Source organism: Nomascus leucogenys, chromosome 3, assembly GCF_006542625.1.
Source record: "Nomascus leucogenys isolate Asia chromosome 3, Asia_NLE_v1, whole genome shotgun sequence".
In the NCBI taxonomy this organism is placed as follows: Eukaryota; Metazoa; Chordata; class Mammalia; order Primates; family Hylobatidae; genus Nomascus; species Nomascus leucogenys.
The window spans coordinates 95379056-95395505 of record NC_044383.1 but is presented as its reverse complement, the minus strand read 5'-3'; the positions used below and the strand labels follow the sequence as shown (position 1 = coordinate 95395505).

The following is a 16450-nucleotide window of genomic DNA, read 5'->3' as shown; positions in this document are numbered from 1 at the left end:
ATTTACAATTTCAGTAACCATGGTTTTTCTCTCATTTATACAGATCCTCCAAGTGGGGAGTGAAGACGCACAGATGCATGCTTTATTTGCAGATTCTTTTGCTGCTTTGGGCCGTTTGGATAACATTACACTAGTGATGGTTTTCCACCCACAATATTTAGAAAGTTTCTTAAAAACTCAACACTATCTACTGCAAATGGATGGGCCGTTACCCCTACATTATCGTCACTACATTGGAATAATGGTTTGTAAACATTCAGTGAAAAATTCTTTTTGCCTATTTTTATTAATCTCTTTAAGAGACAGTTAATGCTTTAAACACAGGGATAAATACTTAGATCATGATATATAATATGATTCCTGTTGCACAATCTGTTTTTCCTATTTTTAAATAAGTATGCTCTCAAGTATAACAAAAAGAAACAAGTATTTATACATTGCTGAGAACCATTATTCATTAAATAAGTAGAACACAAGTTCTGTTTCATTATTATAAATAGTTCACATTGACATAAGTGGTGCTTCCTGTTCAAGATGTAAATAATATTCCATTATTTTATGATTGGCACCTTAATTGAAGTTTCTTCTTAATCTGAAGTTCTGAAAGTATATAGATAAAATGTCTAAAGTTCAAATACTTTCATCAGATATTTTGTTTGTTCTTGGAATATTTCTAAGGTTCTTACTGTATTTGAATTTTTAAAATGTTTATATAAAAACTGCATTTCTGTAGTTTATGGAAAATTTGAAAACATACTAATAAACTTAATTAGCTCTTTTGCATGTTGTAAAAAGGATATGTAGTTCAAGGTTTTAATATTTATAATTAATCTTTTTTGTTTGAAGGCTGCGGCAAGACATCAGTGCTCCTACTTAGTGAACCTGCATGTAAATGATTTTCTTCATGTTGGTGGGGACCCCAAGTGGCTCAATGGTTTAGAGAATGCTCCTCAAAAACTACAGAATTTAGGAGAACTTAACAAAGTGTTAGCCCATAGACCTTGGCTTATTACCAAAGAACACATTGAGGTAAGCAGTGGGGTAATATATCTTGGGAGTCATTTCAGACATTTTTAGAGCAGTTTTAGGATTAGAGAAAAATTGCACAGAAAGTACAGAGAGTTCCTATTTTCTACCCCCGAATCTCTTCCCACAGATGCACATTTTCTTCTGTTACAGCATTTCTGTGGTACATTTGCTGTAACTGATACATTACTAGTAACTCTGTAGTTCAGATTAGGGTTCAGTCTTTGCATTGTATCATTCTACACGTTTTGACAAATGCCTAATGTCACGCATCCATTAGAGTATCATATGGAATAGTTAGTGCCCTAAAAATGCCCTGGGTTCCACCTGTTCATCCCTTTCCCCTTCCCCTAAACCCCTGCAACCACTCATCTTTTTATTGTTTCTATATAGTTTTGCCTTTTCCAGAATGTCATACAGTTGGAATCATATAAAAGTATGTAGCTTTTCAGACTGGCTTCTTTCATCTAGCAACATCCATTTAAGGCTTCTTCATGCTTTTTCACGACTTGATAGTTCATTTCTTTTTATCACTGAATAATTCTCTATTGTATAGTTATGCCATAGTTTGTTTATCCATTCACCTATTGAAGGACATCTTGGTTACTGCCAGTTTGGGGCAATTACGGATAAAGCTGCTGTAAACATTCATGTATAGGTTTTTGTTTTTTGTTTTTTGTCGACAAAAGCTTTCACCTCATTTGGATAAATAATTAGGTGTGCGATTTGTGGATAATATGGTAAGCCTACGTTTACCTTCGTAAGAAACTGTAAAACTCTTCCAAAGGGCGGTATCAGTTTGCATTCCCATCAGCAATGAAGCAGCATTCCTGTTGCCCCACATCGTGGCCAGCATTGGTGTCAGTGTTTTGGATTTCAGCCATTCTGATAAGTGTGAAGTGGCATCTCATTGTTATGCATCTTTATGTTATGTTTTAAATGCCATGTTAAGCTAGTTCTGGTTCTATTTATTAATAGAGGTAATAGAGTAAAAGTAGATTGATGTTTTCTAAAATTGTCTACCATGCATTATAAATTCTTAGAGATGCATCTTTTGGTCTTGTCTATTTCATAGAATAGATACTATTAGATAATTAAAGATATTATCAAGAAGATATAAGATTTGAATATATTAATACAATGCCTATTATATATTGTCAAGTAAGGAAAAATTATACAAGATTACAAAATAGATAATGAAGCAGAAGTGACACAGAATTGAATAGAAGAATTATAGAATTTATGTATAACTTTTTGATGATTTAGGAATATTTAATCAAGTTGTTCAAGCCACTATCTTAAAAATTCCTTGAGGAGGCCTTATAATAAAGCACAGGCATTTCACACAGCAGCTTCTACTTTTAAACACAAATTTATTACATTTGCTTTGAGATTTTGAACTAACAACACAGTAATTGATTCATAATCCAGCATCTGAAATACAGCAACCACTTTTAAGCAAAATGCATTCTCTTACATTTTAAGTCAGTATTTCAGAAAATCAAAATAATAGTGAATGTCTTAACAGATTATGTTAAGTTCAATTTGTGAATGCATATTCATAAAAATTAGCAAATTCTGGGTTCTACATGTTTCAAATAATTTTATGCTAGGCTGACTCATGTTTTCAATAAATTAAATACTAAATGAACTGTATACTTTTACCACACCCCAGTACAAAAATATATTCTTTTCTTTTTCCCCCTAAGGGACTTTTAAAAGCTGAAGAGCACAGCTGGTCCCTTGCGGAATTGGTACATGCAGTAGTTTTACTCACACACTATCATTCTCTTGCCTCATTCACATTTGGCTGTGGAATCAGTCCAGAAATTCATTGTGATGGTGGCCACACATTCAGACCTCCTTCTGTTAGCAACTACTGCATCTGTGACATTACAAATGGCAATCACAGTGTGGATGAGATGCCGGTCAACTCAGCAGAAAATGTTTCTGTAAGTATTATTTGTCATGAGATTGTCATAAAACTAATCACAATAATTGCTGTTATATTATTTCTTCAGTTGGCTTCTTAGAAAAACCCACCCTGTTAAGACTGTGGAGATATCGGGCCCCTATATCTATTCATTCAGTAGGGTTTTATTGACTGCCTCACATGCTCATCACTAGTCTAGGTGATATACAACATTTTACAAAAGTGATGTACAAAACTGTTAAGACCCTCTAGGAGTTTACACTTACATAATTTTAGGATCAGGAGCCAACAGCATGTGTCCTGTGAGGACCAACTAATATTGATTGGCTACTACAGTGACATGAGGGAAGGCTGAAAATAGTGTGGCCTGGTGGTGGAGACTTTTTGTGCCAATCACATTCTTCTCTTTTGCACAAAATAGTCTGGCTTCTTAATTTTTTATCTTTGAGAAGATTTAATCAACTTTGATCTAGAAATTTCTCTCTTCAAAATTTTTCATGTTTAACTTTGCACCAATATAGAAGGTGATATCAGGTGAATGTAAATGTGTTAAAATGCTTTCACCTCTATTCCTTCTCTTCCTGGCTTTTATATATTCTCAGTTTTGTTACTCCTTTGAAACAGAGCAAGTTCAGTTTTTTATAAGCAAATTTTAATTCCTATATATGATGAATCAAAATCTCCTCCTACATTCTTTTGTTGTAGCAAAAAAGCAAGGTTTATTTTATGCTTCAAAAATAAATTTTAGAAGCAGTACCACAGCCATCTGAATGCTTTACATGCATTTTCTGAGTTATATTATCCCTTTGAAATAGATTTGACAGGTTGAATTGCCTTTAATTTATATATTTGACTTCGGTCAAGTTACTGAATCTCAGTTCTTTCATATCTAAATAAAAGTAAAACACAAAGTTATTGTGAGGTTTAAATGAAATGTCTTGAAAGAAGTAAAAGGCCAAGTACAGCACTTAGCATTTGTCAGGTGCTAAATAAGAGGTAGCATTTACATATGGTGAAATTAGCACAAGAAAGAATAATTTTCCCAAGGTTGATCATAGGACTGCCAAAGACCGTCAGTTTCACCCTCCTTTGAGCTGCCTAGATTCATGTTATAGGCCTGCATATGGCCACTGATTATTTTTCAAAGCTTGGCAGTCAGAAGAGGATCCAAGAGAGAGTATTCAGTTGCTAGAATGCTAGGAGATGGATTCTTGTCCTTGCTACCAATAATTTAGTACAAGGCTAAAGAAAAAAGTATTTGATTGTTTCTAGTTCTCCTTCTATTAAAAGAATGAATAGTGAAAGAAGATAATTTTTATTTCTCTAATAGATAAGCTTCGTATTCCCAGGTAAGTTGGATACTTTTAGAAGGTTTATGGCCCACATTGATGACACTTTGACAGTGAGCTGATATGGCTTATCTGACTCAGCTCTTCAGATACAAATGGTAACAAACAAACAAGAATTTTCCCTCCCTCCCAACCCTGGAAACTACTTACTCATTTGTTTACTGTCTCCATAGTTTTGCCTTTTCCAGAATGTTATATAGTTGGAATCATACAGTACGTAGCCTTTTCAGATTGGCTTCTTTCACTTAGTAATATGCATTTAAATTTCTTCCATGTCTGTTCATGGCTTAATACCTAATTTCTTTTTAGCACTGAATAATTTTTCATTTTCTGGATGTATCAACATTTCTTTATTCCAGTAGCTACTGAAGGACACATTGGTTGCTTCTAAGTATTGGTGTATTATTCTGTTCTCATGCTGCTAATAAAGACATACCCAAGACTGGGTAATTTATAAAGGGGAAAAAAAAGAGTTTTCTTACACAGTTTTAACATTTTAATATTAAAATGAAATGCTGTATTTTTTTTTTAATCCTAACAACTTTGGCAGATCAGTGAAGGAACAAAGAAACCTACTTTGTTTCCTTTCCCTCTTATTTCAATATAATTTATCAAGAATTATCTTTCCTAAGAATACTTAAAATTTGGGCTCTTTAAGAGGAGAACAGGTAAACAGAATAAATTAGTGAGAGATAATGTGAGTTGACAGAGACCTTTTTTAAACTTTGAGTCATCCTATCATGAAACCTAATCCTTTTCAGCTCCTTTTTTATTTGGTTACTGACTGTATGTCAGGAATAACTATGGGGAAAATGCATGCATGCACCAGAAGAATCTTTAGTATCGTCATAGAAACACTTGCCATCATGAAACTCTTAGAGAAAGGGCTTAATACTGGGCATTTCAGTATAACTGTTTGGATCAAAAGAAAATGTAAAGCACAAGTGATATAGATTGTCTCTTAATATAGAATTATCCTGACAATCATTCTCCAGCAAGTATTTCTTGAATATCTACTATGTACCAGGTACTATGCTAGGCTTGGGATATGTACAAGTAAATCAAACATTTCCTACCTTTATGAAGGTTTGGTCTGGGAAGGGAGCCTGCATTAAATCAATATCATGCAAATAACAATTATAAATTGTGATCGATCCTCTGAAGGAAAGAGGAGAGGGTTGTGTTAGAATAATTGGAGCTTGTGGGGTAAATGACGGTGTTCAGAAGGATGTAAGCTACTACCTGAAGGATCAATGGGTGGAAGCCAGGAAGAATGGAAGATAGAGGTCTTAAAAACATTCCTGGCAAAATAAATTTATAAGGGGGGAAACATTAATTTTGTATGTATACATTGAGATTTGAGATTAAGACTTTTTTCTCTCTTTTTGAGACAAAGTCTCTCTCTGTTGTCCAGGCTGGAATATAGTGGCACAATCACAGCTCACTGCAGCCTTGAACTCCTCCTGGGCTCAAGCGATTCTCCTGCCTTGGTCTCCCAAAATGCTGGGATTCCAGGCATGAGCCACTAGCCCAACCCAGACTTCTTAATATATTCATTTTATAAGAAAGATATAAATTGCATAGATTTGATCTAGCTTGTGTAGCAAGAATGCAGCAGGGTATAGAAGTATAACCGGTTTTACTAGTACAAAACCACTTGGCCAGTCCTTTGTCAGACCCATTACTCTATGTGTGACACTGCTGTAGTCATCCCAGCAAGTGACAGCTGCCAGATCCATTTGCAGAGGTCAGGTGGCCAACTCCAGCCATGTAAAGACATCTTTCACGTTTAATTGGTAAATTGTAGAAATAGAGCTAATTATTAAAGATGATAGACACATTAACAATATGTATGCCCAGTGTACACAGTTGATGCAAAATCACTTATACTTTGTGTATCTTATTTATTTAAAGATTAAGCAAGTAGAAGTTATCTTATGCAGTTCTGTTTTAAATTGACAAGTAGTTTAAAACAGTATAAATAGTAATGACATTATTGCTAATTTTATAAGGTAAAAGCATTAGAATGTGTTCTTAAAATCATTTTTTCCTTATATTTTAAAATCTGCATGTCTGTATTCCTAATAGGCCAAAATAGTTTATTCATTCATGTACATTAAAATTATAAGAATATTTTCCCAATATTCTACTAAGATATAAATTCTGGCCAGGTACAGTGGCTTACGCCTGTAATCCCAGCACTTTGGAAGGCCGAGGCAGGCAGATCACAAGGTCAGGAGATCGAGACCATCCTGGCTAACAGGGTGAAACCCCATCTCTACTAAAAAACACAAAAAATTAGCCAGGCATGGTGGCGGGCACCTGTAGTCCCAGCTACTCGGGAGGCTGAGGCAGGAGAATGGCGTGAACCCGGGAGGCGGAGCTTGCAGTGAGCCGAGATTGCGCCACTGCACTCCAGCCTGGGCAACAGAGCAAGACTCTGTCTCAAAAAAAAAAAAAAAAAAAAAGATATAAATTCTTATGAGACAGACTTAAAAGATAATTCATATGTATTCTATGTCTGCCACATGTAACATTAATTGTATTTTTTCTTCAGGTAAGTGATTCTTTCTTTGAGGTTGAAGCCCTCATGGAAAAGATGAGGCAGTTACAGGAATGTCGAGATGAAGAAGAGGCAAGTCAGGAAGAGATGGCTTCACGTTTTGAAATAGAAAAAAGAGAGAGTATGTTTGTCTTCTCTTCAGGTAAGAACAACCATTATATAGTCAATATAATTATTGCAAACTCAACTTTTTATTTAGAGAATTTAAATAACTTTTAAAGCATCAATCTAAATATGTCCTTCCTTTTAGAGAGACTGTTGCATAGGTATTCTTATTTACAAATAATTTTTAAAGCAAACAACTAAGAAAAGCTCATAAGTGAAAACAGCCTAGACTAAGGGGGAGGACATTTAATTTGGATTCTGGCACTAAAATTACTTCTAATAAGCTTTGTGAACTTGGCTAAGTCACTTAACGTATGAGTGCCCTCTTTTTTCTTTTTTTTTTTTTTTTTTTTTAAGAAACAGGGTCTTGCTTTGTTGCCAGGCTGGAGTGCAGTGGCGTGATTGTAGTTCACTGTAACCTCAGACTCCTAGGCTCAAGTGATCATCCTGCCTCAGCTTCCTGAGTAGCTAGGACTACAGACACATGCCACCACACCTAGTTAATTTTTAAATTTTTTTTTAGAGATGGAGTCTTGCTACATTGCCCACGTTTCTCTTCTTTAATATGAGGAAATAGTCCCAAGACTGCTTCCAGCGTTAAAATTTTGTGATTTTTTTGGGCACAGCAGTTTGTACCTGTAGTACCGGCTACTCAAGAAGCTGAGGTGGGAGGATCACCTTGAAGCCAGGCATTCCAGACTGGTTTGGGCAACATAGCAAGACTCCCATCTCTAAAAAAACAACAAAAATTATATGATTTGTGAAAAGGAGATATTTATTAAATTACCAACAACCTAAATCCTCTATGTTTAACCTTTATCTATATGTAGGCTACAGGAGATAATATATAAACCAGGTAATTTAAAGGAGAAAAAGTTGATAAAGTGTCTCCAGATGTATTTTGACAATATAATAGAGTGGGAGAAAGAGCACCGAGTTTCTTAATAGCAAACAATCAAATTTGTTTAAATGGAGGTTGGATGTTCACTTTTTTTCTTCCAGGAAAAATTTTTGTTTCCATGCCTAAAGATGTAGAGTTGTCATCTAATGCTACACTTAAATGAAAGTATAATCTCATCAACTCCTAAACATGATGATAGTCCAGAAAGTCTTAGGCACAGTGCAGGCAGCACTGTAAAAATGTTAACCCATGGGATTTCTTTCTTTGATCATGTTACATATTATGTCATTAATATTCAACAAAAGTAATCTAAGTGCTAAATTTTGGAGCATAGCTGATTTTTAGTTATCTTAAAAATTAGCCAAAAGTATGTTCATACTTTGAATAAGTCGAACCTAATACATATAAATTGGAATGAGAGGAGAGAGAAAGGGTCTATGAAAGAGGCAATAAAAGGCATAGAGAATTCAACTATGAGTTTTCATTTTATAACAGAGAATCTCCTTTTACTACATTCTATTTATTAGCAAGTAAACTACTTTGTATAATTGTAAGACTACTTTGGTTGATATTGGTTACTCAGTATCAGAGAAAGGGTTATGCCATTTTTACTTGCTTTGGGTAAAATCAATTTTAACTAGCATCCTATTTTTAAAAACCTTTCAATGGCCTTTTTTCCCAGATGATGAAGAAGTTACACCAGCAAGAGATGTATCTCGTCATTTTGAGGATACTAGTTATGGCTATAAAGATTTCTCTAGACATGGGATGCATGTTCCAACATTTCGTGTCCAGGTAAAATTGCAACTTGTATGCACATGATTGACTAGAAATTTGAGAACCGTAAGATTTTGTTTCTTTGCTCAAGAAACTTAAGGGGCCTGGCACAATGGCTCCCGCCTGTGATCGCAGCACCTTGGGAGGCTGAGGCAGGTGGATTGCCTAAGCTGAGGCGTTCCCACGACCAGCCTGGCCAACAAGGGGAAACCCTGTCTCCACAAAAAAAATAAATAAAATAAAATTAGCTAGGTGTGGTGGCATGTACCTGTGGTCCCATCTACCTAGGAGGCTGAGGTGGGAAAATCACATGAGCCTGGAAGGTCGAGGCTGCAGTGAGCTGTGATGGAGCCATTGCACTCCAGCCTGGGTGACAGAGTGGGATCCTGTCTCAAAAAATAAAAATAAATAAACTAAGGGGCAAAATTTAGGCACAAGGAAGAGTTATAGAATAATTATATAATATATTAGAAATTGAAGACATCATGTGGGCTGGAAATTTTTTATGGAGGGACATTAGGATTTGAAGAATTTGGATGGTAAAAAGGGTATTGTAAGTAGAGGAGACTAGACAATAATTAAGCTTAGGTTGAGGGATAGAGTGAAGGAAGGAATTATAAAGAGATTGGCTGGCTGCTGAGAGCTTCAAGCTAAAGATTCCTACTTCTGATTAGTGGTGTATGTTTAAAATTGGTTAGGTGTGCCTTAAATGCCAAAGCAGTTTACATTAGATTATGTGGGGTTTATAGGCTTTCACCAGTGTGATGGTATACTATCAAAGAGGTGTTTTTAGGAAAGCAACAAAGAAGTAGGGGCTTATTAAGTTTTGTTTCAGGTGGAAAGAAAGGAGGCAAGGAGATTTAATATAGGAAAACTAATTAGGAGACTCAGTTAATAGGGCTAAAAGGCAGAAGTGCGGGTAGGAGAAGGAATAGGTGATAGATGTGTTGAATTAAAAATTCACAAAATTTGGCCAGATCTGGTGGCTCCCATGTGTAATCCCAGCACTTTGAGAGACCAAGATGGGAAAATCACTGAGGCCAAGCATTCAAGACTAGCATGGGCAGCAAAAGACCCTACCTCTACAATAATTTTTAAAAGTAGCCAAGCAAGGTGGCCTGTGCCTGTAGTTCCAGTTACTCAGGAGGCTGAGGCAAGGAGGATCGCTTGAGCCCAGGAGTTGGAGGCTGCAATGAGCTGTGATCATACCATTGCACTCTAGCCTGGACAACAGAGTAAAACCTTGTCTCTTAAAACACACACACACTCATAATTTGAAGACCATTTGAATGGCTGCAGCAGTGGAAAAGGAGAGGGGACTCCCAAGCTGGTGACATCTGGGGGCTGAGTGGAGAGAGAGTGAAAGAGATAAAGGCCGATGTGTAAGGGGAAGAGACTATTAGTTTTATTTTTTTTTGAGACTATTAGTTTTTAAACTCACTGAGTTATAAAACATAACCTTTTGCATGTTGCAGTATGGGAATTGAAAAAAGATTGGAGTGCAAATGAAGCTGGGAGTTAGGGATGAAAGCCAGTTGGATTGTCAGCCAAATGACAATGATTTTTACCATACTACAGAGCTGTAGATATAGAACTGTACTTGACCACATTTATTCACATTTGTTCTATTCCCTGTATTTAGGACTATTGCTGGGAAGATCATGGTTATTCTTTGGTAAATCGCCTTTATCCAGATGTGGGACAGTTGATTGATGAAAAATTTCACATTGCTTACAATCTTACTTATAATACAATGGCAATGCACAAAGATGTTGATACCTCAATGCTTAGACGGGCAATTTGGAACTATATTCACTGCATGTTTGGAATAAGGTTAGTCTTCTTTCTGTGTTTATAAAGAGATGTTTTCCTCTGGACCAAATTATTCAAGTGCTTGGAGCGCACATGCACATAGACACACACATAATCAAAACCCATCCCCTCCCCAATAACTTATTTTTATACTATTTATGTTTCAAAGAACCACTTTATTGCAGCTTATTTTTTTTCCTCTTTCCTAGCTAGGCAGGAGGGAGAATTAGGGACCTTGACAGGAATTGAATGACAGCTGCCTCCAGGAAAGGGAGGACAAGCAAGCTGGTCCTAGAACAAAGTTTGTCACTGAACTCAACCTTTAGTATCTTTTCTCTTCATATAATCTATCTCCTGATACATTTATGTTTCTACCTCCTTGGAAATCAGTACCCTTATGTTGCCCCTCTGGCTGTTCTTAGGCTCCCTCCGAGGAGTACTTGCTCTCATAATACCTAATCAAAATGCAAAACTTTCATGTCCTTGCTGTTAGGTTTTCAGCCATGTTACTATGTTATATTGAAAATGCAGTCATTGTATACCACCTTCTCACACGTGCACACAAACTCTGAGCTACAGTGCTTACTAGTTAACTATTTTTGCTGTAAAATCAGGCTTTCTATTCATTTTATCAGAGACTCTGGTCAAAACCTACAAACCCTATTTAATCTACTCTAAACGGATCTGGCATTTGAAGTACATCTGACCAACTTTAAACTAATTTCCCACTAATCAGTAGCCAGACTATTGACTTTAGCCTCCTGAATGGTTGTAGAACCAGCTTTGCAAGACCTTTCTCCCCTTTCCACTGAAAACTCAATAGGAGACTTCAGTGCCTATGTGATTGGAAATCCATTACCCAGTGGAGCAACGCAGACAACTGGTGCATGCAGCCATCTTGGCTTAAAGCAGGATAGGCTCTCCTAAGTATAGACCATCCTTCTCCTTGCAGCCCCTGCCTTTTTTCTCATTTGACCCCAGAAACTCCTGGAAACATGAGTAAAGTAATTCTAATTATTTTTATTTATACAAGTAAATTTCTCTATATATAGAGATATCTATACATATAAAGTACTAGTATCAATAACAAATGTAATTAATTTGTTTCTTAATTTTGATAATACTCAAAATCTGTTTTCAGAATTTGTTCAGCCAGGCGCGGTGGCTCACGCCCATAATCCCAGCACTTTGGGAAGCCAAGGCGGGCAGATCACTTGAGGTCAGGAGTTTTAGATGAGCCTGGCCAATATGGTGATACCCTGTCTCTACTAAAAATACAAAAATTGGCTGGGTAAAAATACAAAAATTGGTGGCACACACCTGTAATCCTAGCTTCTCGGGAGGCTGAGGCGAGAGAATCGCTTGAACCCAGGAAGCAGAGGTTGCAGTAAGCCAAGACAGCACCACTGCACTCCAACCTGGGTGACAGGGCAAGACTCCGTCTCAATAATAGTTTGTTCTGCAGTGTGGTTGCATGTTCATGATTGCAGATATACACTATTGCTTGGTACCCAGTGCTATGTTAATATTGTCAGCTTTCAGGAATGATATACTTGGATAGTAGAAAAAATGTTATGTTACTCTCCCTAAGTACTCTGTTTCTTATCCCTTTATACTCACTCATCTACCTGCAGTTGTAAAGCTCTATCATTTTTGCGGACAGCTGCCTACACAAAGAGAAAAAATACAGCATTAACTATTGATGTGTATCCTTTTGTAAGATGAAAACAGGTTATACACTGAAAATATCATAATTCTCATGTCTTTCAACAGATATGATGATTATGACTATGGTGAAATTAACCAGCTATTGGATCGTAGCTTTAAAGTTTATATCAAAACTGTTGTTTGCACTCCTGAAAAGGTTACCAAAAGAATGTATGATAGCTTCTGGAGGCAGTTCAAGCACTCTGAGAAGGTATGTGCCTATTGTGGCTTGTTTACTCTGTAACTTAGCAATGATTCGTAGTCTCCTTCACCTAACCTAATGGTGCTGAAACCCTTTCCATCACCCCTACCAACCCAAAGAAAAACATTCCAGGACACCCTCTCAGGTACCCCTTCAGAAGGGAACCTCATTATGATGATAGAGTAAAAGAATAAAGACAGGGAGCACAGGTGGGCTGGCCTGTCTTCAGAAGTGCTGGCATGGCTGTCAGCACATAGAAGAAACTGTTTTATAAAAGCTGTGTATATGTAGAAGTGTCTGTTCTCTTTGAAACATCTTTATAGAAATTACTGAATAATGATTTGGCAGGGGAAGTTGGTATTCTGATAAAACAGTGTCTAGATTTTCTGACATGTAACAGACCTCCAAGAAATATGATAAAATACAAATGAAAGCTCAATCTATCCAAAAAGAATATTAGGCTGGGTACGGTTGCTCACACCTGTAATCCCAGCACTTTGGGAGGCCAAGGCAGGCGGATCACTTCAGGTCAGGAGTTCAAGACCAGCCTGTCCAACATGGTGATACTAAAAATACCAAAAAATTTGTTGGGCATGATGGCATGTGCCTGTAGTCCCAGCTACATGGGAGGCTGAGGCATGAGAATCACTTGAACCCAGGAGGTGGAGGTTGCAGTGAGCCGAGATCATGCCACTGCACTTGAGCCTGGGAAAGAGTGAAACTGTGTATCAAAAAAAAAAAAAAAAAAAAGATAGCTGTTGTTTTGAGAAATTGATAGTCTGTTCAACAAACCCAAGGCCAAGTTATTCTGTACTACATAGGAAGTGTAGGAAGTGTACTTATTTTATGTGTTCATTAGATTCACTGAAAAACTGATTGTGAATGCTTGTAACCCTTCCTTATATGATGCTGTATTTTATATTCAGGTTCATGTTAATCTGCTTCTTATAGAAGCTAGGATGCAAGCAGAACTCCTTTATGCTCTGAGAGCCATTACCCGCTATATGACCTGATGCCTTTCCTTCATTAAAGATGATTCTGGAATGATCAGCAGATATAGTCTACAAGGGGGAAGGTACTAAGCCCCAGGACCAATGGTAGACAAAATAATTCAGAAATCCATTGTGCCATGATTCCTTTAGTTTCTGCTATTTTTCTGTGGAAAACCACTGCTGGCACAAGCAGTGACTGTTTGGCAGCTTCAAGTTTAGAGCTGTGAAGACAGGCTGCCATTCACAGTATTTTGCTTTTTGACAGTACAAGATGCTGTGTAACTCTTTTAATACAGCAAATAGTAACTCTCCAAATCCTGTTGCTTTTATGTTAAATAAGATAACAAGAATTGGAGCATGCAAAGAATGGGACTTGGATAATGACTTAAGCTTTATATGTAAAGAATTTTAGAAGATCTTGGTGCTGCTATTCCTGCTGGAGGAATGAATAGATGGCTGTTTCAGTTAAGCTATTAGTAATAAAAGTGAACATTGCTACTATCTGAGCCTACATACAGAACTTGTGTGATTTCAAATTAAACTTGCATTATGTGTTAATTTTCTTGCATCTAAAAAAGCATAGAATTCCTACTCACACAGCTCAGCAACAACCATTTTGATGGTAACAGTTAATTTCTTTCATTAGTTTTTTAAATTCAGGGTTCTGGATATTAAATTACAATGGCATTCTTAAAGATTTTCTTCAAAAACAATCCTAAATGAAAGTGTGTAAATTATAAGAAGCTGGCGATCTTTTGATATGCTGTTTCACAGGATCCTGACACTGGAGGGCAGCTGTGTTGTGCAGTAGTTGTGTTTCCAGCACCAAAGTTGTGGGACATGTTGCTGTAGACTGCTGCGCAGTCCTGGGTGCATTCTGTCTCTCTGCCTCTGCCTGCCTCCTGATCCCCACTTTAAAGGTTGTGCAGCTCCTTAAATAATAAAGCTGGAAAATATTTTTAGTCGGGTTATCAAATTTGATTTACAAAAACGCTAACTTTGTTTGAAATGCAAACAGGTTTGAAAATATGTATTAAGTACTTTGTATTCTGGAAGCGTGAATTGCTTTTGAAGTCTGTCAGTATTACTGGTATTTTTCAATAAAGAAGAATTTTTCTCCAATTTTATTTGCTGTCTCAATCTCTTAAAAAGTCATGACTTCACTATTAGTAATAATTTTGAGTTTCTATCTACTTTCATAAGCCAAGTACATTCACACTTAAATGGCAAAACACTTGAAGCCATTTTGAAACATACAAAGAGGAGTGGACTTTCTTTAGAATCTTATCTAAGACCATTTTTATCTTGGAAATGACTGGTATGGCCCTATGCCTGCTCTCTTTTGAACTGTTTTAGAGTTCCAATAGAATTTTAAGAATTACTAGAAAGAAGGATTCATTAGGGAGAGACTACAGAACAAAAAATGACACTCATCAGACAAGTAGAAATAGCTCTAAGTTTAACTGAAGCTGTTGTGATAACTGTTACTCCTCCAAACATTTATTGAGCTCAATCTAGTGCCTGCCTACAAATGTATGCGGTAGTGTGGAAGTGGGGGTTGGGAAGGATCAATTTTGAACAGAGGTGGAACCTGTCCTCAAGGATATTTACTCTCATGAGAAGACAAGACTATAACCTTAGCTAGAAATAGAGTATTATTATCTTCAATATGTTTTATATTTAAAGAAACTTATAAGTGCATTACTCACTGAATATGCATCATGCCTTTGTCCTCTTCTGCCTGCTGCTGAGTTCTCTCACCAGAGCAATACAATTGAACCCAAGAAGATAGTTAAAATTTTACTTATCCCATTTCTGCTCTTTGTTCCTCCTCTTGAAACTACAAAATTTCTAGTAGAGATTCTAATCAGCAGTAGAGTGATCACAAAACAAGATCAACTAGAATGCATTTAGTCCACTGGAACTTATAATCACTTAGAAATTGAAATCAAAATTTTAATGAGTTAAAAAATATGTTTATACCTAAAGTAATAAAAGTGCATGTGATACAAAGTTAATGTTTCAATGCCTCCCATTTAGCAGGTGCTTCCTGTTGGAGTGTTTTCTCAAAACTAAACACACAGGATTTCTAATGTTACTATATAATCTTTGAAACCAGTAGTTTCCAAAATAATTAGGGAAGGTACATTACACTGGGGATATCAAAACCTTCCCCAACCAGAGGAAAATTTTTTTCTAAAATAATCATGAGAAGATTTCTGGTTGAGGTTCCCAGGATTCAAGAGTTAAAATTTGAGTTTTTTGGCCATATTTGGGAAAATTTTTTATTAGTCCAAACTTAATGATCTCTAAGAATGAGACTGATTTTGATACCACTAGGAGATAAGTAGATAAGTAAAACTTGTTGGATAAGCATTTTTTAATCAATATACTCTGAAATTTTATTAGCATATTCATATATGTGAATATCATATATGAATCAGAAATTTTATTAGCATATTTGTATATGTGAATATCATATACGAATCAGAAATTTTATTAGCATATTTGTATATGTGAATATCATATATGAATCATCATACTAGTTTTTTGCTAACACTGGTAGATAGGAGTAATGTCAGCAAGATGATGGACTTGGGAACTCCACGTCCTCATTCTTCCAGAGGTGCTGAGTTAACAATATATGGGTCAGAATACCTTTGTGAGAACTCTAGAAACCAACTGGGAAACTGCAGCACTTAAGCAAATGCAAAGCCAGGAAAAGGCTGCACCAAAAGGCTAGGAAAGTTTGTGGATTTTGCTCACCCTAGCTCTTCCCCAGCTGAGGATGGTGTGATCAAGAGGAAGCATAAAATCAGCAAAGTTGCACAATACAAAGTCAGCACACAAAGATCAGTTGTATTTCTATACACTACAATGAATGATCCAGAAAAATAATTCCATTTACAATAGGATCAAAAAGAATAAAATACTTAGGAATAAACCTAACCAAGGAGATACGTGATGGCTGAATGTTTGTGTCTCCCCCCACATTTGTATGTTGATGTATGTTGAAATGTAATCTTCAATGTGGTGGTATTAAAAAGTAAGCCTTTGGGAGGTGATAAGGTCAAGAGGGCTCT

The 16450-nt window shown here is 36.4% G+C and overlaps 1 protein-coding gene across 2 annotated transcripts in view; it reads left to right on the top strand.

Moving 5' to 3' along the window:
• Positions 1-14494, top strand: part of SESN1 (sestrin 1) — a 105763-nt gene extending 91269 nt beyond the window's left edge. For both annotated transcript variants that reach the window (XM_003255543.3, XM_003255542.2), the window contains exons 3-10: positions 44-244; positions 847-1029; positions 2736-2978; positions 6866-7013; positions 8560-8672; positions 10297-10487; positions 12240-12384; positions 13302-14494. In XM_003255543.3, the coding sequence (XP_003255591.1) occupies positions 44-244; positions 847-1029; positions 2736-2978; positions 6866-7013; positions 8560-8672; positions 10297-10487; positions 12240-12384; positions 13302-13388 (1311 nt within the window). In that variant the 3' untranslated portion in view covers positions 13389-14494. The remainder of the gene's footprint in view (positions 1-43; positions 245-846; positions 1030-2735; positions 2979-6865; positions 7014-8559; positions 8673-10296; positions 10488-12239; positions 12385-13301) is intronic.
• The last annotated feature ends 1956 nt before the right edge of the window (positions 14495-16450 follow it).